Source organism: Manduca sexta, chromosome 1, assembly GCF_014839805.1.
Source record: "Manduca sexta isolate Smith_Timp_Sample1 chromosome 1, JHU_Msex_v1.0, whole genome shotgun sequence".
In the NCBI taxonomy this organism is placed as follows: Eukaryota; Metazoa; Arthropoda; class Insecta; order Lepidoptera; family Sphingidae; genus Manduca; species Manduca sexta.
In genome coordinates this window covers 27,183-49,595 of record NC_051115.1, presented here as the reverse complement: position 1 = coordinate 49,595, position 22,413 = coordinate 27,183, and the positions used below count along the sequence as shown (strand labels likewise).

Below are 22,413 nucleotides of genomic sequence, written 5' to 3'. Positions count from 1 at the left end.
GTTTGTGATTGGTCGAAAAACTAACACGTGACTGATTCATTGGTCTCTCGACCAATCATGACTCTCATTCCGAGTTGCGTTTTTTGAGACATTCTAAGGGACAGAATTTTGAATTACGAAGCCATAAGATTTTACGTTGATAATGTCCTGTAATTACTTATTATATTGATATATATGGACGTACCTAGAGGGTCAGGGAAGAGTAGCTTGCTCCCTTGGATTCAACACAAGTTAATATTACTACATGGAAGAACTTGTGTAATTTCTTTTTCTGCTATTGCTTTAAATGACGAGACGAGCTTGCCGTTCGCCTGATGGTAAGCGATTCGACCGCCCATAAACAAAAGAAACACAAACACCTTGAATTACAGAGTATGTTTCGTATTCCACTGCGCTCGCCATCCTGAGACATGAGATGTTAAGTCTTATTATGTGCAGTAGTTACACTGGCTACAATGTCCTTCAAACCGGAAAACAACAGTGATTACACACTGCTGCTATGTGTGGAATTATTGGGACTATGCCCTCATTACCCTAGGGCAGCTATACTCTAAGTGTGTTCCGCGGAACCCTGGGGTTCCGTGATACCTCTGTCGGGGTTCCGCAAGAATTTAGAAAAAAAAATCAAAACACCTCTCTCTGGTCATTTATTTATTTATTTGTATTTGTAGAAACATGTGTTACAATAGCTGGTACAATATCTCATAAGTTTGGTATCAACAATTTTATACTTGTACAACCCGTTCGCTCTAAGTTTGCCGGTCTGTGGAATGCGCGTACCCTCCCCCACGTGACAACAAAACTTATAATGTGTCATAGTTTTACCCAAATATGTACGTACACAATTTTTATTGTTACAATTAAATAAAAAATATTTTTTTATTATGTTGACGCCGAAGCTGATATGAAACTCCAACTTTCTTCCATCAAACCTGATATCAACCAATTGATGAAAAATAAAAAACAGTTTCATACCTCCCACTAGTTAAATTTTTTCTTTTTTAATGTTTTTTATTATTGTCCTTGCCAAGTGGTGAAGTAAATAATAATTAGTAACTGTTACATTGTACTTTTATTATGTTGATTAATAAAAAATACACTTATAAAAACAATTGTTTTATTGTAGGGTTCCATCAAGTATTTTGCTTCCCAAAAGGGTTCCGCCATTTAAAAAGTTTGAGAACCACTGCCCTAGGGTAATGATCCCGTCAAACGAAATTCTATCTAATTACTATACCACTTATCGTGAGGTGTAATGAAGTTTTAACTAGCCTTTTAAAAAAGCGCCTAATATTAGAGTCATATTCTACAGAAAACAATCAGGCGTGCGGCTTGTCTGTCTCGAAATAAAAAAATCTATTGCCAAACACTCTGATAATTTATTAAACCTTGACGTGGGTCGGCCATGAAGGCCAAAGAAATCAATACTACACGGTCCACTAGATTCGAGCTAGTACAAACATTTAACGACAGATGGCGCTATATCAAGGTTGAAACACGTCATTAATAAAAACATCTTGTCCATACATGCGACAAAATTAATTTTAATTTTGTCTACAGCTCGTGTTTTATAAAAAAAATTCGAGGTATTTTTACGCTGTGGTAATATTTTTCTACAACTGAGTGTAAATAAGTGCATTAGTGAATGTGTATCGTTGGCCACTTTATCGTTATCAGTGCATTATCAAATTTAATGTGAATTGTGATAAGGTGATAAGGATTTGTTACATCACCGTATTCTTACAATTTCAAGTCGAATTTTGTATTGGAGAGGTTAGTTAAAAGTAACCTCATTTTTCGCGGAAAGTGCGTGTTAAACCTCTGTGTGTGAAAATGAGGGAAATTGTCCATGTCCAAGCTGGGCAGTGTGGAAACCAGATCGGCACTAAGGTATGTCCGTAGAAATTAACTAGGGTATCCATTTTTTATAACCAGTTTGAATTAGTACGTTTTTTAGTTAAAACAAAATACTTAACAATATATTCCAATATATTATTATATTTTGAATTTAGAATTCTAAAACCCAACCCAAGTACCTACGTGCAGGCCGAATAATTGCTTACTTTTTTTTCGCTCCAATAAGTAATGTGCAAAGGAATCATGATCCGTACAGCCTGTAGAGTTATAATATTTTTACAATGTGAAAGTAGTTATCACAGTAGCTAATTAAAAATAATTATAATATGTTGCATCAAAGAAGTTGCATCATATTAAATTATGTGTTCACTCTAAAATCTTCAGAAACAGATTTATAAAATTTCCCTTTCCACATATTAAAATAACTTCCAAGCCACTTTTATATACAGATATAAACAGAATGGAAACAGATCAATAGTTTCCGCATTCATTAACCGCGGTCTGCTCATTAAAAGGTATAAAATGACATTCGTAGAGTCAAGTTTCAGATACGCACATACATTCCAAAAGAATAAACTAGTTTATATATAGTATCACGACTTTTATTCCCGAAGGGGTAGGCAGCTTATACTGCCCCAAAATGTGAGGAAGGATCATATAAAAAAAATCATGTCAGTATTTCTCAACCCGGAAAAGATCCGAGAACGAAAATCTTGCGGCATATTTTTTTTATCTACTTAGTCTGGCCATAAATACTGTTACACTTAATTATAAAAAAATATTACATTTGAATTTCGAATCTGTCATTTTTATACGATTGTTCATTGTGTTTTCTCATTTTGGCGCCAATACATTGTAAAATATTTTGCGATATTAAAATGGTGTGGGGTGATAAAGAGAACCGAATCGCTGTGATAGCATTACACAAAGTAGGTATGGAGCCAAATGCAATTTTTAAAACTCTCCATACACTTGGTATTAGTAAAATGTTTGTGTACCGGGCTATTAATAGGTACAATGAGACCTCCTCTGTTTGTGACAGAAAAGATCTGGCCGTCCACGTAGTGTTCGTACGAAAAAGGTGGTCAAAGCAGTAAGGGAAAGAATTCGAAGAAATCCTGTCCGAAAGCAAAAGATTTTATCTCGGGAAATGAAGATAGCACCTAGAACCATGTCGCGTATTTTAAAAGATGACTTAGGACTTGCAGCCTATAAGAGACGCACTGGCCATTTCTTAACTGATAATTTAAAGAAGAATAGGGTGGTAAAATCGAAACAACTACTGAAGCGGTACGCAAAGGGAGGTCACAGAAAAATTTTGTTTACGGATGAGAAAATTTTTACAATTGAGCAACATTTTAACAAACAAAATGACCGTATTTATGCTCAAAGCTCTAAGGAAGCTTCCCAATTAGTCGACAGAGTGCAACGTGGACATTATCCGACTTCAGTGATGGTTTGGTGGGGTGTTAGCTATGAAGGAGTGACTGAGCCATATTTTTGTGAAAAGGTATCAAAACATCGGCACAAGTGTATCAAGATACCATTCTTGAGAAGGTAGTTAAGCCCCTTAACATCACCATGTTCAATAACCAAGTATGGTCCTTCCAGCAAGACTCGGCGCCGGGTCATAAAGCTCGGTCCACGCAGTCTTGGTTGGAATCGAACGTTTCGGACTTCATCAGAGCTGAAGACTGGCCGTCGTCTAGTCCCGATCTTAATCCGCTGGATTATGATTTGTGGTCAGTTTTAGAGAGTACAGCTTGCTCTAAACGCCATGATAATTTGGAGTCCCTAAAACAATCTATACGATTGGCAGTGAAGAATTTTCCCATGGAAAGAGTGCGTGCTTCTATTGATAACTGGCCTCATCGTTTAAAGGACTGTATTGCAGCCAATGGAGACCACTTCGAATAAGCTTTTTATATTTTTAATTGTTTTATATTTATGTATTAAACTGACACACTGTAAAAGTAATAAATGTTATTTGCAGTTAACAATTTTCTTTTTTCTTTATTACAATATTTATGGCAAGACTAGGTATATTTACATTTTATTTATTTTATTGAATGTTACAAATATGTATAATTATCTACCTTTGCCGCTATTATCGAAACAGATAAAAAATCTAAATGGTCGCACGATTCGCGTCTTTACGGAATGTAATTAATTAGATTTTAATTACCAATCAATGTTAATTATAAATAGCTTACATTATGAAATCGTACTGTCAGTGATTTTAATTGGCCTTTTTATTTAATGTGGATGTATTTACAATTTATACTAATGGTATAAACATGACGCTTTTTATTTCTAAAGAGACAGGCAGGCAACTGGTGGTAGGTCTCTCATATGTGAGTCCGTCTGGGATATACCACCGCAATGTCTATTTCTAACAAGGAGTGTGTAGTACTGTTGTGTTCCAGTTTGAAGGACATTGTAGCCAGTGTAACTACTGGACATAATGTTTAACATATCATGTCTCACTATGACGAGCGTAGTGGAATACCAAACAATACTTTATAATTCAAGGTGATGGTGTTTCTACTGTTTATCGGTCGTATCGCGCTATAATGTTACTTATTTGACTAATATTTGTTATTCACATCCAGGTTTACACTTTTCTTATATTAAGATCGCCACTCCGTTCATAACGACACGCTGTCAATGTTAAAATCCTACTAGTCAGGTGTACGGATTGCAGTACAATTGAGTCGAACACAACGAGTGTACGGAACGCCAGATCTAGTACGTAGTACATAAATATCGATGGTCTAGACCCTACTCTACTTAGTATCAGGTGCAGTGGGCCTAACTTGAAATTGGCATAATGTACAATTGCCATAAAAAAAACAAAAAAAAAAAAAGGTGCAGTGGGCATATACATAGCTAGGCGGGAACAAGTGTAGACGACCCCAATATCTTTGCCTATTCTAGAAAAAAAAATCGAGCTTACAGGGACCTTGTCTGTTGCTGTTCGTTAAAATCGGTCTTTTTTTTCTTTCCATCCTCCCCTCCTCCATGGAGAAAATTTCTAGGTGCGAATTGGCATTACTGTTACTGGGCAGTATGGTTATGTTTCCGTGGCGACAAAAAAAAAATATTCGAAATAGACGCCATTGTAAAGTAATGACCTAATTAGTGGGTAATTAGTTATGGTCGACTTTCAAAGTATTTTATCTGCTGATAAAGATAAACACGATCTCGGGTGCGGCCATAATCGCTATAAATAAATAAATAAACCATTAATTCTACTACTTATAATTTTCTTAAAAAAACTTCTTTTATGTTATTCCCTTCATGTAGGTCGCCTCCTCGGCGTAGGCCTCCCCTCCTTATTAACTATATGTTAAAAAGTTGGCAGTGTGATACCCTCGTGCCTCGGCACGTAAAGCCGTTCGTCTAATCTCTCCGGTCATGTCGTCTCACCGGACTATGCGAAGGAACAGAGTGCTTGTGTATTGCACCCACGTGCACTATAATATCTCCTGCTGATCTCTCTCCGGTCATGTCGTCTCACCGGACTATGAGAAGGAACAGAGTGCTTGTGTATTGCACACTCGTGCACTATAATATCTCCTGATGATTTCTCTCCGGTCATGTCGTCTCACCGGACTATGAGAAGGAACAGAGTGCTTGTGTATTGCACACTCGTGCACTATAATATCTCCTGCTGATCTCTCTCCGGTCATATCGTCTCACCGGACTATGAGAAGGAACAGAGTGCCTGTGTATTGTACACACTCGTGCACTATAATATCTCCTTTGTGATCTCTGTTGATTGGCCACAGTGGCTGATAATTGTTTAAGAACGATCATGTTAAATTTTACACTGACTCATTCTATGATTATCATTGTTATTTATTTAAATAAAAAATTACAATGAATGTACACCAAAACGTTTATGTGATAACTAGTTGACCCGACAGACGTTGTCCCGTCTTAACTATGAATTTGCAGCGCGCATTCTGTCAATCGCTGACAGTTATTTCAAACAATTGACAGTTATATAAAATTAATATTTTCGTTAAGTTTTCTTAAATTTTCTAAATTTACGCGCAATTTTTTTAATTTTTCTTTTAAAAACCTTCTCCTGACAATAACAAACACAACAAAAAATAAAAATAGTGAAATCAGTCCAGCCGTTCACGCGTGATTGCGTGACCAAGGGAAATAGGGATTCATTTTTATATACAAAGTGTCCCAAAAAGTAGTGTTAAGCGGAGATCCAGAGATAAAGTAGGTACCCCTTGGGGTATCCGAATCACCCCCAATGTATGTTCCGCGATTTTTTATAGTTTTCGAATTATGAATATTTTTCAGAATGTTTGAGAATTTTCGATTTGAACTATTAAATGTATTCTTCTTAAAAAAAGTAGAAGACTTATTCGAGGTTTTGTTATTGCAACTAAATTAACATTAATTGTCCTTTTTTGCTATCAACAACAGAAGTTTTTTATGATAAAGCATTTTCAAAAACCTGCGCCATTTGTAAGACAAACAATTAATGATATTACGTAGTATAATGCGTTGGTGCTCATGCACCTCCTTAAAACTAATTTTGGCGGCATCCATGAGTAGCATTTAGGAGTAATGTAGCTTTCTATTAGTGAAAGGTCAGTTCGCAAATTTCCCTCCATTTTGAATACAGGGACGCCTATTGAAAAAAGATCAATAAAGATTAAAATTGAGGCGACTAGTTCCAAACCTGGCAATCTAACTTTTTAAATAATATTGGTAAATAAAAAAAAACATCCTATTTTCTTTGTATTATCCTTGTCATTAAACTAGTTTATATAGCATCTTAAATAAGTAATACATCTAGTAAACCCTATTTTAGCATAATTTATTCTGCAAGTCACAAAATCAGTTTTAATTTTACAGATTGCCTACCTTCATACCAAATTTTACGGAGTGCTGTTTTTGGAACTAGTCAACTCAATTATAAGATTTCCCTCCATTTATATTGCAGAAACGCAAATTAAAAAAAAAATAAAATAATAAAACGTATTAAACCTCTTCGTTACAGTTTTGGGAGATCATTTCCGATGAGCATGGTATAGACACAGACGGAATTTTCAAAGGAGAGAGCGACTTGCAGTTTGAGAGGCTCAATGTCTACTACAATGAAGCAAGCAGTGGTAAGAATAGTCAATAAAGAATAGAGCGAATGCGGTTACAAAATATCCCGCTGTCAACCGCCATTACTTCCACTAGGCTCGATATTAAATCAATCTCATCTTTGAGTAATTCAAGTAGACATTTACAGTCTTACTTATAAAAATTCTCAAAGCTATGATTAGTTAAACACAAATTTACCCGATCAGCTGTAAGTCAAAACCCGCCATCTTGCCATTTAATAAGGTTCAAACTAGGAACCGGTGATGTTTTTGACAGCTATTTAAGCAATTCTTAACCACCTCTTAACGCTAAAACAAGTTTATAAGTAAGACTGTTAATGTATTGAACTATTTAATAAACCAAACTTAAACTTTCATTTAAGAGCATGCTCTCAGCTGAGTCGGCGCTGTTATATAAATAAAACACAGTTATCAAAATCCATATTCTCATAAAATGTCATTTTAGGTAATATTAATATGGATTCAAGGGCGTCACCAAAGGGGGCAGGGAGAGGCAACTCCCCCTCTCAGAGATTGTAAAAAACGTGCCAAATGTAAACCAACTAAAGTCCTAAGTCTTTGACTTGACTTGCTTGATCGATCACTCCTGTACGTCGAAACTTGAATGAATTCACCAATTCTATTCCTAATATTCCGTACGCTCAATTACGCTCTGCTCTATGCTAGTTAAAGCGGGAGGGTGGGGGACATGTGCTCTCGACTTTACTTACAATGTATACTTATCTCATTCTTTATATCAACTTGACCCCCCGTGCCCTCGACTGGCGACGCCATTGCTGTCAAATTTACGTATGGCATAAAGAATAGGGCCTCTGTTAGAATCGACATTATGACACCGAGCGGTAAACTCAGAACGCCACACGTAACACGGAAGTTCCAGCACTCCCTACTAGATGTCGCTTAATAATTATTTGAACATTTCATACTTGATACTATTTACTCTGTTGCAGGCAAGTACGTGCCCCGCGCGGTTCTGGTGGACCTCGAACCTGGTACCATGGATTCCGTGAGGTCCGGCCGGTACGGGCAACTGTTCCGCCCTGACAACTTCGTATTTGGACAGAGCGGTGCTGGTAAGTATGTTATAGTTATAAGGAGCCGTTTGAGTATTACGAAACGCAATTTGGAGGGAGGGATCTTGTAAAACGTTACGATGCGTTACAGGGGCGGGAGGGGTTCTCGTACAAAGCGTTATGTAACATTGTAGATTTAATTTTAAAACAATAACGAAGGTATTTTGGCGACTTTCCGGTATTTTGCGTTAAATAATTGTGAATATTACAAAAAATTGTCACTTTAGAGTTACATAACTTTTGGAGAGAGGGTGGGGGGGTCAAAAATCATCAATAATTGCGGTACGTAATACTTGAACGGCTCCTAAGACTCGATGACGTCAATGGCCTTGAGAATTCATGGTGTTGTATTATAACGCTCACTAGATGGCAGCAGGCGTAGCTACAAACAAAAAAGATCTATTATAAAATTAAACTATTTTTCGGATTTTATCGCGGTATTAATATTTTAGTTTTCTCCCGACGTTTCGAAGACTGCAGCCTTCGTGGTCACGGAGGGGACCACAATAAAATCGAAAAAATAGTTTAATTTTAATGTCTAACATTCGCGTGAATATAAAAAAATATTACATGTATAGTTGTTTTTTTTTCGCAATTTCTAAAAATAGTGCTCATTTTAGGTTCATTTTTTTTCTAAGGATTTGTTTCCTTCTTTCCATTATTTCCTTTCTACTCATTTAAGGTATTTTTTTTAAATATTAATTATTTTCCTCTTTTCATTACTTTCTCAGGTAACAATTGGGCCAAGGGACACTACACCGAAGGTGCTGAACTCGTGGACTCCGTGCTGGACGTCATCAGAAAGGAGGCTGAAACCTGCGACTGTCTCCAAGGTACACATACTTTGATTTTACAGTCGTTTGGGAAATTGTGGTTAGAACAATTTGTAGGATCAAAAATGAATTGTACTGTTGATAATTAATAAAAAAAATTAAACCGCCTTCAAAAACTACTCAAAGCCAAAAAATAATTTCACATAACAGGTATGTACTGATTACCAATTTTGGAATCGGTGTCTTTAAAATTGCTAAGTTAAGCTAGATAAATACATTAACAAATGATCTCCATAATGAGACAGTTCTGAAGTAACAAACATAAAAAAAATCACGCCGATATGATAACCTCCTCCTTTTTTGAACTCGGTTAAAAATAGTTTTTGTAAATATTACGTGTGTATTCTTTATGAATTATCGCTTGCTTTAACGGTGAAGGAAAACATCGTGAGGAAACCTGCGCATCTGGGAAGTTCTCTATAGGACTTTTGAGGGTGTGTGAAGTCTGCCCGCACTACAGCGTGGTGGACTATGGTCTAATCCCTCTCAGTAGTAGAGGAGTCCCAGCAATGAGACAGTATATAATACAGGGCTAATATTATTTTGTTCACCCCGTGTCCAGGGTTCCAGCTAGCCCACTCTCTGGGCGGCGGCACCGGGTCGGGACTCGGGACGCTCCTCCTTAGCAAGATCCGGGAGGAATACCCTGACAGGATCATGAATACCTTCAGCGTAGTACCCTCGCCTAAGGTAAGTCGATTTTTCTCTAGAGGCGGGTGGTCCGTGCGACGTGGTATATAGTATACTAGCGGCCCGCTCTGGCTTCGCACGGGTATAACATAACAAAATAACAGTATTTCTCCACTATTTAATGGATGTTATTATACATATAAACCTTCCTCTTGAATCACTATCTATTAAAAAAACCGCATCAAAATCCGTTGCGTAGTTTTAAAGATTTAAGCATACAAAGGGACATAGGGACAGAGAAAGCGACTTTGTTTTATATTATGTAGTGATGACACCACAGGTGTGACCCTTCCTTTATCGTCCTTTTCAAAATTATACTCTATCTATACTATTATATAAAGCTGAAGAGTTTGTTTGTTTGAAAGCTTTCGAACTGAAAAATATTTTTAGTGTTTTGGATAGCCTTTTGTTTGTGGATTGCTATAGGATATACCATCATGCTATGACCAATAGGAGCGGAGCAGTAATGAAAAATGTTGCAAAAACGGGGGAAAATTATTACTTTTGAGAGGTTCCGTAGCGTGCGCTGCGTAAACGGTTAAAGTTATGCAACAATGACGTATGACGAGATTGTTCCTCCTTAAAAGTTATACAAAAATATATTATAAAACATAGTCCCCCGCTGCATCTGTCTGCCTGAACGTGTTAAACTCAAAAACTACCAAACATATTAAGACGAAATTTGGTATGGAGACAGTTTGAGACCCTGGGAAGAACATAGGCTCCCGGGAAAATATATAGCGTGACTTTTATAACGGAAAACTTTAGCCCGAAATACTTTATACGCGGGCGGAGCCGCGGGCAAAAGCTTGTTTATTATATGGACGTTTGAAATGCTAATAAACTTAAGCGACATTTTAGTTTCATCATTTTTAAAATCAGCACTTTTTCTTATGATTTTTTAACGAATTTTTTTTCGAAAAAATGTCGCTTAGGTCATTTAGTATTTTAACCGACGATATGTTTATTTTTTGCTCTACGGTGCCCAATACTCTAAAATAATCTCTGCTCAATTCCGCGAAATGCTAATAAACTTAAGCGACATTTATTTAGTTTCATCATTTTTAAAATAAGCACATTTTTCTATGATTTTTTTAACCGAAGAAAATTTTTCTAAAAAATGTTAGTATTTTAACCGACGATATGTTTATTTTTTTACTCTACGGTACTCAATACTCTACGATAACCTCTGCTCGATTCCGTAGGTGAGTGAGGTAGTCCTCGAGCCGTACAACGCGACCCTGTCGGTCCACCAGCTAGTCGAGAACACAGACATGTCGTTCTGCATCGACAACGAGGCGCTGTACAACATCTGCTTCAGGACCTTGCGCCTCAGCAGCCCGAGTTATGGCGACCTCAACCATCTTATATCCGTGAGTATATATCAGGTTTACTGGTGGTACGTCTCTCATGTGAGAGTCCGTCTGGGTAGGTACCACTGTAATGTCTATTTCTGTCAAGCAGTGTGTAGTCACTGTTGTGTTGTGTGTGTGACGATTACCACAAATTGTCAATTTTGGAGAGTCATTATTTTATTAAGAGTGCGATGTATTATAACTTCGAATAGATAGCTTCTAAGAATATGGTTACTGCGCCGTTTTGATAGATAGCCTTAATACTAAAAGGGTTATTTTTCAAATGATTATACTGACATTCGATTACTATCGAAATTTTGTTTATATCTGTGTTTCTTATTAGCTGAAGGGGGGACGAGGTTCCGCTATTTGATACATAATTCCACTAAAAGGTGGAATACATCTTAATTATCCAAGTTCTCAATTCTAGTTGACCATGTCCGGGGTGACCACGTGCCTACGTTTCCCGGGGCAGTTGAACGCTGATCTGAGGAAGCTGGCGGTCAACATGGTGCCGTTCCCTCGACTTCACTTCTTCATGCCAGGTGAGACTCCTTTACAACAAAATATAGTTCGCCAGAGTTCTCATATCATATAGAGGGGACATTGGGATGTTATGCTAAAATGTCGGGCTCATGCGATGGTTCAAATTATTATGAAATAGTACAGTATCTATTTAATGTCTTCTAATAATAGTATCAGCCCTGTATTATATACTTGCCCACTGCTGAGCACGGGCCTCGTCTACTACTGAGAGGGATTAGGCCTTAGTCCACCACGCTGTAGTGCAAGTAGACTTCACACACCTTCGAAATTCCTATAGAGAACTTCTCAGATGTGCAGGTTTCCTCACGATGTTTTCCTTCACCGTTAAAGCGAACGATAAATTCACAAAGAATACATACATGGTTTTTTATAGAAAAGTCAGAGGTGTGTGCCCTTGGTATTGAACCTGCGGACATTCGTCTCGGTAGACCGTTCCACACCCAACTAAACTATCGTCGCTTTTTTTAGTATAAACACAGATTAATGTTCCTTGATACTTGGCGAGCTTCAGCGCTCTATGTCATATTCGTGCCCTCGATCCTGGCTTAGGAGTTTGTAGTGATGATGATGGGAGAGTCTCTATTTATTTCGATTATTCATAAATAATCCCAACTAGTATAGGTAAATCAAATTCTTAGGTTAGTATTCCATACATAAGGAAATTGTTTGCATGTTTATTCTAAGTAAATGCATTTACTTAGTTTGTGACGTCATCGCCAGATACCCGCGAGCGTGCGAGTGGGATAGTAACATGTCACTACGCGCTCTTTGAACCAACCGTAGCTTCGTATTACAACTAATTTACATGTTGTTTAAACAGTCGTACACTTCCTCAGACAATTTGCAATACCTATGTTAATCATTTAACATTAGATTCCGAATATCTAACAACAAAATCTACTGAATTCGTCCTAGCCGAATTTCGGCCACAGCTGCCAATATCAACAGAGTTCAGTGTGTTACGCCGGAGATATTATAGTGCACAAATGAGTGCAATACACAAGCACTCTGTTCCTTCTCATAGTCCGGTGAGACGACATGACCGGAGAGAGATCAGCAGGAGATATTATAGTGCACGAGTGTGTGCAATACACAAGCACTCTCTGTTCCTTCTCATAGTCCGGTGAGACGACATGACCGGAGAGAGATCAGCAGGAGATATTATAGTGCACGAGTGTGTGCAATACACAAGCACTCTCTGTTCCTTCTCATAGTCCGGTGAGACGACATGACCGGAGAGAGATCAGCAGGAGATATTATAGTGCACGAGTGTGTGCAATACACAAGCACTCTCTGTTCCTTCTCATAGTCCGGTGAGACGACATGACCGGAGAGAGATCAGCAGGAGATATTATAGTGCACGAGTGTGTGCAATACACAAGCACTCTCTGTTCCTTCTCATAGTCCGGTGAGACGACATGACCGGAGAGAGATCAGCAGGAGATATTATAGTGCACAAATGAGTGCAATACACAAGCACTCTGTTCCTTCTCATAGTCCGGTGAGACGACATGACCGGAGAGATCAGGACCAACGGCTTTACATGCTTTCTGAGGCACGAGAGTATCACACCGCCAACTTCCTGCGAGGTGCGATTGAGTATTTTTTTAAGATGGAAAACACAGTTATTATTTTTGGTCCGACCCGCGATCCCAACGCGACCTCAGCGCAATAGTCGTACTCATATCCCGTACGCATTACAACTACGCCAGCGAGCAATATGATACGGTATCTATCTTTGCAGGATTTGCTCCTCTAACCGCCAGGAACTCAGTTAATTACCGACCACAAACTGTTCCCGAGTTGATGAGCCAAGTAAGTATATTACAATTATATACTATAAGTATATATACAAACTTTAAATTCTACTAATAAAAAGTATACAGGACAAAGGAATTTAAGATTATACAGCCGAGAACTATTATTATTTTTATGCGTTTTTTATACTTCTGTATGTATGACTGTAATTACGTTACATGAAGGCTGCAGTCTTTGAAACGTAGAGAAAATAATAATATAAAAATTCACTATAAAATCCAAAAAATAGTTTAATTTCAATTAATAATTATTTAAAACAATAAAAAGGTAAATCACAATCAGTTTCCATCGCCTAAACAATAGATGTCGCTATTCGCAGATGTTCAACGCGGGTAACATGATGACAGCGGCGGACCCGCGGCACGGACGCTACCTCACCGTCGCCACCATGTTCCGCGGTCGCATGTCGATGCGAGAGGTGGATGATCAGGTCTTGGCTGTGCAGAATAAGAACTCCAGGTACGATTTTTAATCTATCTATATACAGGTGTCCCAGAAAATAGTATCAAGTGGAGGTCCAGAGATAGAGCATCGAAAATTCTATATAACTGGAAAAATCGCGGAACATACATGGAGTGATTCGGATACTCTAAGGGATGCTCTATCTCTGGACTTCCGCTTGTCACTATTTTCTGGGACACCCTGTATAGAGTTATTTTGATATTACATTAATAAATAAAATCATATAGATACTAGTCTTTAAATCTGCTAATATGGTGTGAAAATTCGTCCATGAATACCAAATATTTTAGCAAAAATCGATGAACGGACTTCGATGCAATTTGCCTTACAGGTAAACCATGTACTGAATTAGCATAAAGGTTGTTTATTATTCCTAAAAAAAAAAAAAAGACATCGTAAACAAGCCACTTAAAAGAGTTAGTTAGGAGCAAATGCTGTTAAAAATACGAAAACTGAGTTCTTTCAACTTAGTTCGGAGGTGCCGCTATTTCTACAGCTACTTCGTGGAAAATTTCCAAACTATACCCATAGATGTCGCTAACTTCAACCTACTACCTTAAGTATATCCAAATTGTATCGATAGATGTCGCTATCTTCAACCTACTACGTTATGTATATCCAAATTGTACCAATAGATGTCACTATCTTCAACCTACTACGTTATGTATATCCAAATTGTACCAATAGATGTCACTATCTTCAACCTACTACGTTATGTATATCTAAATTGTACCAATAGATGGCGCTACATTCCACCTACTACGTTATGTATATCCAAATTGTACCAATAGATGGCGCTACATTCCACCTACTACGTTATGTATATCTAAATTGTACCAATAGATGGCGCTACATTCCACCTACTACGTTATGTATATCCAAATTGTACCAATAGATGTCACTATCTTCAACCTACTACGTTATGTATATCTAAATTGTACCAATAGATGGCGCTACATTCCACCTACTACGTTATGTATATCCAAATTGTACCAATAGACGTCGCTATCTTCCACCTACTACGTCAAGTTTATCCAAATTGTACCAATAGACGTCGCTATCTTCCACCTACTACGTCAAGTTTATCCAAATTGTACCAATAGATGTCGCTTTTTAGCTACTTCGTGGAATGGATCCCGAACAACCTGAAGGTGGCCGTGTGCGACGTGCCCCCGCGCGGCTTCAAGATGTCCGCCACGTTCATCGGCAACACCACGGCAATACAGGAGATCTTCAAACGTATCTCTGAACAGTTCACAGCCATGTTCAGACGAAGGGTAAGTAGACATAACGATGGCTCCTGAGTAACTATTGTATTTGAAAAAATGATATTTACACTTTTAAAGCGTTTCTTTATCTATGTACTGTAATATGCACCTTTCAGCGTTTTCTATATACTCAGTTCCAACCCACTTAAAAAAGTTAATATATGTTTTTTTAATGGGTTTGGTAATACAGGACATGATAACAAAACGTTAAAAAGTGAAAATCACTATTTTTTAATAACAATAATTTACTTAGGAGCTATCGATATATCAGTATTATTGAAACTTACGCGAAACAAATTAGTCGAAAGCAACGCGGTTTTACTCACATATTTAGTCGATATGTGCTCAAGAGGCCTCCGCGACGCGACGTCCTCTCAACACTCAACCTTGAAGATGACCTACTTCAATTTCAAACTGGTCGGCCATTCCGCCTATACGTGAGGAAAACCGTGTGGCTTTCAACTAATAGAAACAAATTGTAAGTTGAATTGATGAAATAATTTATTTGATCTTGTAAAGTGTTATACATTATCTAGATTCCGTCAATATGAACTACCAGTTCAGCAGTTCTCACTAGAGAAGATCGGACAAGAAACTCAGATGTTACTCTTTTAAAAACCAGAAAACAAACTAATTCTTTATTACATGGGAATACACATGACAAAATTGGATGTGTTACTTGCATCACTGCTTACCCCTAATGGGAAATGTGATGGTGCATATTACCATGTCCACCTGATGTCCACCCGATACCTGATGGCCGATGAGGCAAGAAGGTTCTGGAGTGGAAGCCACGAACTGGCAAGCGCAGCGTCGGACGATCACGAGGACAGGGTGACCTCCTAAAAGTCGTAGGAGATCGCTGGATGCGGGTTTCCAATATGTCGATCTGGAAATCTTTGCAAGGGGCCCATATATAGAGGATATAGGGTTATCTAGATCTTCTAATCTAGATCATCTTCTATGTCGATTTGGAAATCTTTGGGGGAGGCCCAAGTTCAGTAATGGATATCCTGCGGCTGATGATGATGATTTACTGTTTGTTATATGCTGATCTAGATCTTCCTGGCACTAATATAATGACCATCCACACAGGCTGATCTGCAAAACCGATGTTTCTAGGCATTCCGGTCTGTCGACCACATATTATAGACTCTTCTAAGAATAATATAAAACGCAGGACTCGCTTCAGCGACGAGTTTGTACTCTTGTCTGTGAGGAAGGCCCGTAATCAGCAGTGGACATTCTGCTGATGACGTGCAGTTGCTAATTTGCATACGATATTGTCTTGCAGGCGTTCCTCCACTGGTACACAGGGGAGGGCATGGACGAGATGGAATTCACCGAGGCGGCTAGCAACATGACCGACCTCATCTCTGAGTACCAGCAGTACCAGGTGAGCATTAAGCAGCACTGTTTTCATTGATTCCCAAAGCGGCCAAACTCAACAGAGATCGCGCAGGAGATATTATAGTGCACAAGTGCAATACACAAGCACTCACTGTTCTTTCTCATAGTCTGGTGAGGCAATCCATCAAGTCGCCAGCGCTGTATACACAAGAAGCATTTATAAGTTTCTAGTGTATTATATTATGTATGTAATATACATTTTCACCCCTGAGTCCAAAGTTCGATTCCCCGACGCAAGAGTGTCACCAAGGGGGGCAGGGAGGTGCAGCTGCCCCTAAAGATTCTAAAAATGTAAAACAATCAAAGTCATTGTTGTTTTGCTTGATCGGTCATTGCCGTAAGTCGAAACTAGAATGAATTCACAAATGCCATTCCTAATATTCCGTACGCTCCATTCCCTCCTCCCTTCCTAGGTCATCGGCTGGCGACGCCCTGACTACTTTTGGTCCCAAAATATTTCTAGGTATGTACACTACTGCCTACCCATTGGTAATATACTTTCTGTCCAGGAGGCCAATGTGGACGATGACGACGCAGTCTTCGATGAGGAGGAGGAGCTGGCGCACGAGGATTCCATACCGGCTTGACTAGAATAGGTTTAGATATAAGATAAGCTTCTAGTGCCTCGGTAATATTCTTATAGGAATTTGTTAACACCCTACCCAGAGCGAACAGCCTTGAGCATTCGTTGCATATATTTTCGGCGCATAAACTACGGCGGGAATATGTAGATGTACGAATAAATAAAAAATAAATTTTAGTTTTTTTTTTTAAATTACAAACTATCAAAAAAAATATTTAAATTCTCTATTAATAGTGTCGGTTGCAAATAAAAATTATGTGTATTTTAGATAAAAAATAAAAATTTTAATTGCATTTTTATTGTTAAATTAATGACACAATATGCATATTTTAAATAATTTGAAACTACCAAATTTAAAATAACATATCAAGGGTTGAAACGCTAAATGACTTAAGCGACATTTTTATTCGAAATAGGTTAAAAAATATAGAAAAAGTGCTGATTTTAAAAATGTATGAAACTTAGTATCGCATAGGTCTTATATTATGAGCGTCATGCTCACAGCCACACACTGTCAATGTCCAAATCATAGTAAAGTCAGGTGTGCGGATTGCAGTACAGTTAAGTCGAACGCAATGAGTGTAAAGAACGCCAGATCTAGTACATATATATCGATATGTGTAATTTAAAAGGAACCCTAACACAATATTATTAAATATACAGAATATAGCTGATGGTTACGCTAAGAGAGTTTTTAAAAGTCTATTATTCTCCCACATAAATGCATTTCTATAAACTGAACTACATAATTTCTAGCATTTGTAATAAGAATATTTACCGAGTTATAAGTTCTTTATGTATATTGTGATAATTTTTATCTTGACTATTCAGAATATATTAAATACCTTTTTGTTCGGTCATAGCAACCCCACTACACCTGATAGTCTAGCCAAGGAGACGTGTCACAGAAATATAGAGGCAAATTCAAAAAAATCTACGATTTGTAAACCCCTGAAGATTCAAAAGATGTTAACTTACAATTATATTTTTATTAATAATATAAAAAAAAAATATCAGCCCTGTATTATATACTGTCCCATTGTTGGGCCTCCTCTACTACTGAGGGATTAGGCCTTAGTCCACCACGCTGTAATGCGGGTGGACTTCACACACCTTCGAAATTCCTATAGAGAACTTCTCAGATGTGCAGGTTTCCTCGCGATGTTTTCCTTCACCGTTAAAGCGAACGATAATTCACAAAGAATACACACATATTTTTTTTTGGAAAAGTCAGAGGTGTGTGCCCTTCGGATTTGAACCTGCGGACATTCGTCTCGCAGTTCGTTCCACAACCAACTAGGCTATCGCCGCTTTATTAAAAATATATTTTTTATTTTAATGATTTTATATAAAAACATTAGTCACTTAACATTTACCCGCGGTTAAAAGTTATATTTTTTTGAATTTGTCGCTATACTTACAGTGCCACGATTCGTTAGACTAGTAAGTGGAATGGGGTCCTATGTCGACTGACGAGAGATGATAACCCCTCAGTCGACACAATTATGTTGGATATATACTGATCCCGGAACGCGAAACATCGCGATACCTTGCATAATAAATGTATAAATGTAAAAAAATATGTACGTATTGTCAATTTTGTCTATTGTGTTGTGTTTTTGTTTCGGGCACGGCAGTGTCCCAATTGGTGGCAAATGGTATTCAAATACTGACTGACGAGATTATCGCCAGTCGGCACAATTATGCCGGCCTGAATGTGACAGTCGTAATGCTTAATGAGAGTTGTAAGGCTAATATTAACTGGAATTGACTTAATTCACATTATTCAAAATTAAATTCTGCATATTTTGAATCCAGATTAAATAAAATAGTAGATTAACGGCCATTTTGAAAAAGCGATCCCAATTTTAATTTCGATCCGATTCCGAATATAAACCAATCAAAATACGTCATTTGTAAGATGTCATGAAAGCATTGCCCTGATTGGCCAATTTTCACAATGGATTAAAAATGGCGTTTGGGATTATATAGTAACCGTTGGAATGCTAATTGACGTAAGCGACATTTTGTTTTTCGAAAAAAAATTACTAAGTATGTTAAATTAAAAATAGAAAATGTGCTGACTTGAAATATGTATGAAACTTATTATCGCAAAAAACTCGTCGATATTGAAAACGGCGGTTAGTATTTGACTTTCAACTTTCATTAAGGTTATGTCGAAGGGAAAAAACAGGGTTTTAAAATTATATGTTAAGTACATATTCATTTACACTTTATTACAAGGCTGTATACTTTTTTAATATAAATGCGCTGTCAATCTAAATAGTGCCTAATTATAATTTCAATAAGGTAAAAATTACAACACAGTATGCCATAGGTTAAGTTATATTTTGTTATTTTGCGTAGTATTAGCTCGGGACGCATTTCACATATTTATTTTTTTATTAAATACATTGATTTATAAAATGTGTTTTATTTTTAATTAGTGTAAGATTATATAGAGCGGACATTGGGACGATTATTATACAAAAATTTTGCATTTATGCGCTGGTTCAATCTACTGTGAAATGGCAAAACATCAATGTAAAATACTTCATAGTTTTTTCCTGTCATGATTTGCATGTTTTTAATGCGAATATTAGCATAAGTATTCTCTGTAAATATTTTTGTATTAATATCAAAGGACGTTTACATCTTGTCACACGGACATTTCAAACAAGACTACCAATTGGTGATAACTTTTGGAGCAAAAATTTGGCCCTGATGTCACTAACTATATAGTTGTCTTTGTTATCACAGCATTGCTCCTTACAGCTAAGTAAGGTTTGTGAATACCAACCTAAGTGGAACAGAGAACATCAACGCTTGAAAAGGAATAATATCTAAGCGATAAATATACCGAAAATGAATTATATAAATATATTGAATCGCCATTTTTTCTGCGTCATTTGATCTAGGTTTTGTAGGTGTAGGACAATTTTAATAATATTAGACTATATCTTAATAAAATAAAAAGTTTAATTATGAATATTCATGATAAAATCAAAACTTTATAGCTCTCTACTCAAAAATTTACTGATTGTCGCTTAGATATGATTGCCATTCAAGCATCGATATAAAATGATTAATAATAATAATAATATCAGGCCTGTAATATATACTGTCTCACGGTTGGGCACGGGCTTCCTCTACTACTGAGAGGGAATAGGCCTTAGTCCACCACGTTGGCCTAGTGCGGACTGGTAGACTTCACACACCCTCAAAAATTCCTATAGAGAATTTCTCAGGTATGCAGGTTTCCTCACGATGTTTTCCTTCACCGTTAAAGCGAACGATAATTCACAAAGAATACACATATAATTTTTTTAGAAAAGTCAGAGGTGTGTGCCCTTGGGATTTGAACCTGCGGGCATTCGTCTCGGCAGTCCGTTCCACAACCAACTAGGCTATCGCCGCTCAGCACTACTTAATTAGCTGTTGTACACTTCAAATTACTGGTTGTTATATTAGTAACGCTTTTTCTTTAGAAATTGATTTTGCAATAATAATGCTAGCAGGTTTTAAAATGACTATAAAATATGCACTATGTAAGTATTTTTTATAAATTGAATACTTAAATTACTATTTATTTATATACTAGCTTTTTCTCGTGGCTATGCCCGCGTGCAAGTTTTCAGTGATAAAAGTCCCGATATATATTATCCAGGGATAAAAAGCCTATATTCATAAGCTATCTCCATACCAAGTTTCATAAACATCCGTTCAGTAATTTTGAGAAAATCGATAACATACAGACAGGTAGAAAAGGGGACGTTGTTTTACAATATGCATAGATATTATTGTTAATATTTCAAAAGCTGTTCGTCTAGTAACACCAAATATATCCACTAATATTTATTACAGATATGCTTTCATTTTTTTTCCTCATCGGCCATGCTAGAAGACGGTATGGTCAAGGAATCCCTGATGCTTTGTTACCAGGAAGAACCAAACCATTAAAAAACGAAGAGGCTAAAATAAAAAATAAATTATTCTCTATGGTAGGACAATCGAAGAACACCATAGATAAAAAAATGGAAGACATAGACACAGTGCACGAACTTTTTAAAAATAATACGTTATACAAAATAGGTTATATCGTCAGTTATTTAAATAAAACCCATGATGGATTGAAAGGGATATTTAGATATATGGACAAGAAAAGAAATGCCTTGAATGTGTTGAGGATTTTGAGTACTTACGAGAAGGTAAATATGCATCACGCATTCTCCCTTTATAGGGGTAAGCAGAGGTGGAACACGCGGCTACATATCGCCAAAGTTATATCAAATATTATGAGCATTATGAGTCTATTGCCATTTATTTTCATATATCGCACTCTTAATAAAATAATGACCTATTTCAAAATTGTTAATTTGTGGCAGTCGTCGGAAAATTTATTTTTGTTAGCTACCGTTTTTGAAAGTTGCTATAAAATTGAGCTTATTAAAGATAGATAAATAATGAAACCTATAGCATGAAAAAAAAGGGAAAAAACTAAAAGGTCGCAAACAGAAATTGGTTGTTCGACGATTCCCATAAATTGGCAATTTTGGAATGGGTCATTAATTTTGCGAATTATTTAACTAGGCGTTGCTCGCGGCATTGTCCGCCTGAATAGCCTTACCCGCTACAAAAAAGTATATCCAGTTCCAACTGGCCGGCATAGTTGTGTCGACTGCCAGGGGTCATTATCTCTTACCAGTCGACATTCTATTGGACCCACTCCACTTTTCATCAGATGCTGTGGGGTCACTTTGATGTGCATAAATAAAATCTAAAATAATCTATTCACATGCCAAATTATATTTAATTCATTAAGCAATTACCGCGTTTATTTCACACATCCAAACAATCGCATTTATATTAGTAAGAAATAATCAGTCTGACTAATAAAAAACAATCCCATTAATATTAGTAAGCGATAATAAGTCTTACTTATAAAATTTTCGTCAAGCTATGCTTAGTTAAAACACAAAACTCGATCAGCTGTAAGTCAAAACCCGCCATCTTGCCTCTTCAGTTTAAACTAGGAACCGGTGATGTTTTGACAGCTATTTAAGCAATTCTTAACCACCTTTTAACGCTAAAACAAGTTTATAAGTAAGACTGAATATTGTTACATCAGACAGCATAATCTCAAATTCCTTTGCCGATTCCAGATGATAAAAGCTAATGAGTTTCTTTCGGAGATGTTGAAGATACTAAACCACATGGTAATGAGACAGAAGACTTTAAACCACGCGAAAAACGACTCTAAAATGGATACACATGAGCCGAGATTCGGTTGGTCGTATTACGACGAAGAAACTTCGGCTAAATAAATTGTTACTATACAAACCTTCTCAGTAAAGACCCGTACCTAATAGTAGAACAC

At 37.1% G+C, this 22,413-nt stretch overlaps 2 protein-coding genes across 2 annotated transcripts; both read left to right on the top strand.

Moving 5' to 3' along the window:
* The first annotated feature begins 1,523 nt into the window (after positions 1–1,523).
* On the top strand, positions 1,524–17,223 carry LOC115452580 (tubulin beta chain). Its single transcript, XM_030181153.2, has 12 exons — positions 1,524–1,890; positions 6,887–6,998; positions 7,949–8,071; positions 8,803–8,904; positions 9,467–9,594; positions 10,800–10,967; positions 11,380–11,494; positions 13,240–13,310; positions 13,633–13,772; positions 14,893–15,052; positions 16,338–16,439; positions 16,963–17,223. The coding sequence occupies exons 1-12, from the start codon at positions 1,834–1,836 to the stop codon at positions 17,038–17,040; spliced, it is 1,356 nt and encodes a 451-aa protein (XP_030037013.1). The 5' UTR covers positions 1,524–1,833; the 3' UTR covers positions 17,041–17,223.
* A 3,299-nt stretch (positions 17,224–20,522) lies between these two features.
* On the top strand, positions 20,523–22,372 carry LOC115452579. The gene is made up of 3 exons (XM_030181152.2): positions 20,523–20,584; positions 20,901–21,244; positions 22,199–22,372. Exons 1-3 carry the CDS (start codon positions 20,545–20,547, stop codon positions 22,358–22,360), a joined length of 546 nt encoding a protein of 181 aa, XP_030037012.1. The 5' UTR covers positions 20,523–20,544; the 3' UTR covers positions 22,361–22,372.
* The last annotated feature ends 41 nt before the right edge of the window (positions 22,373–22,413 follow it).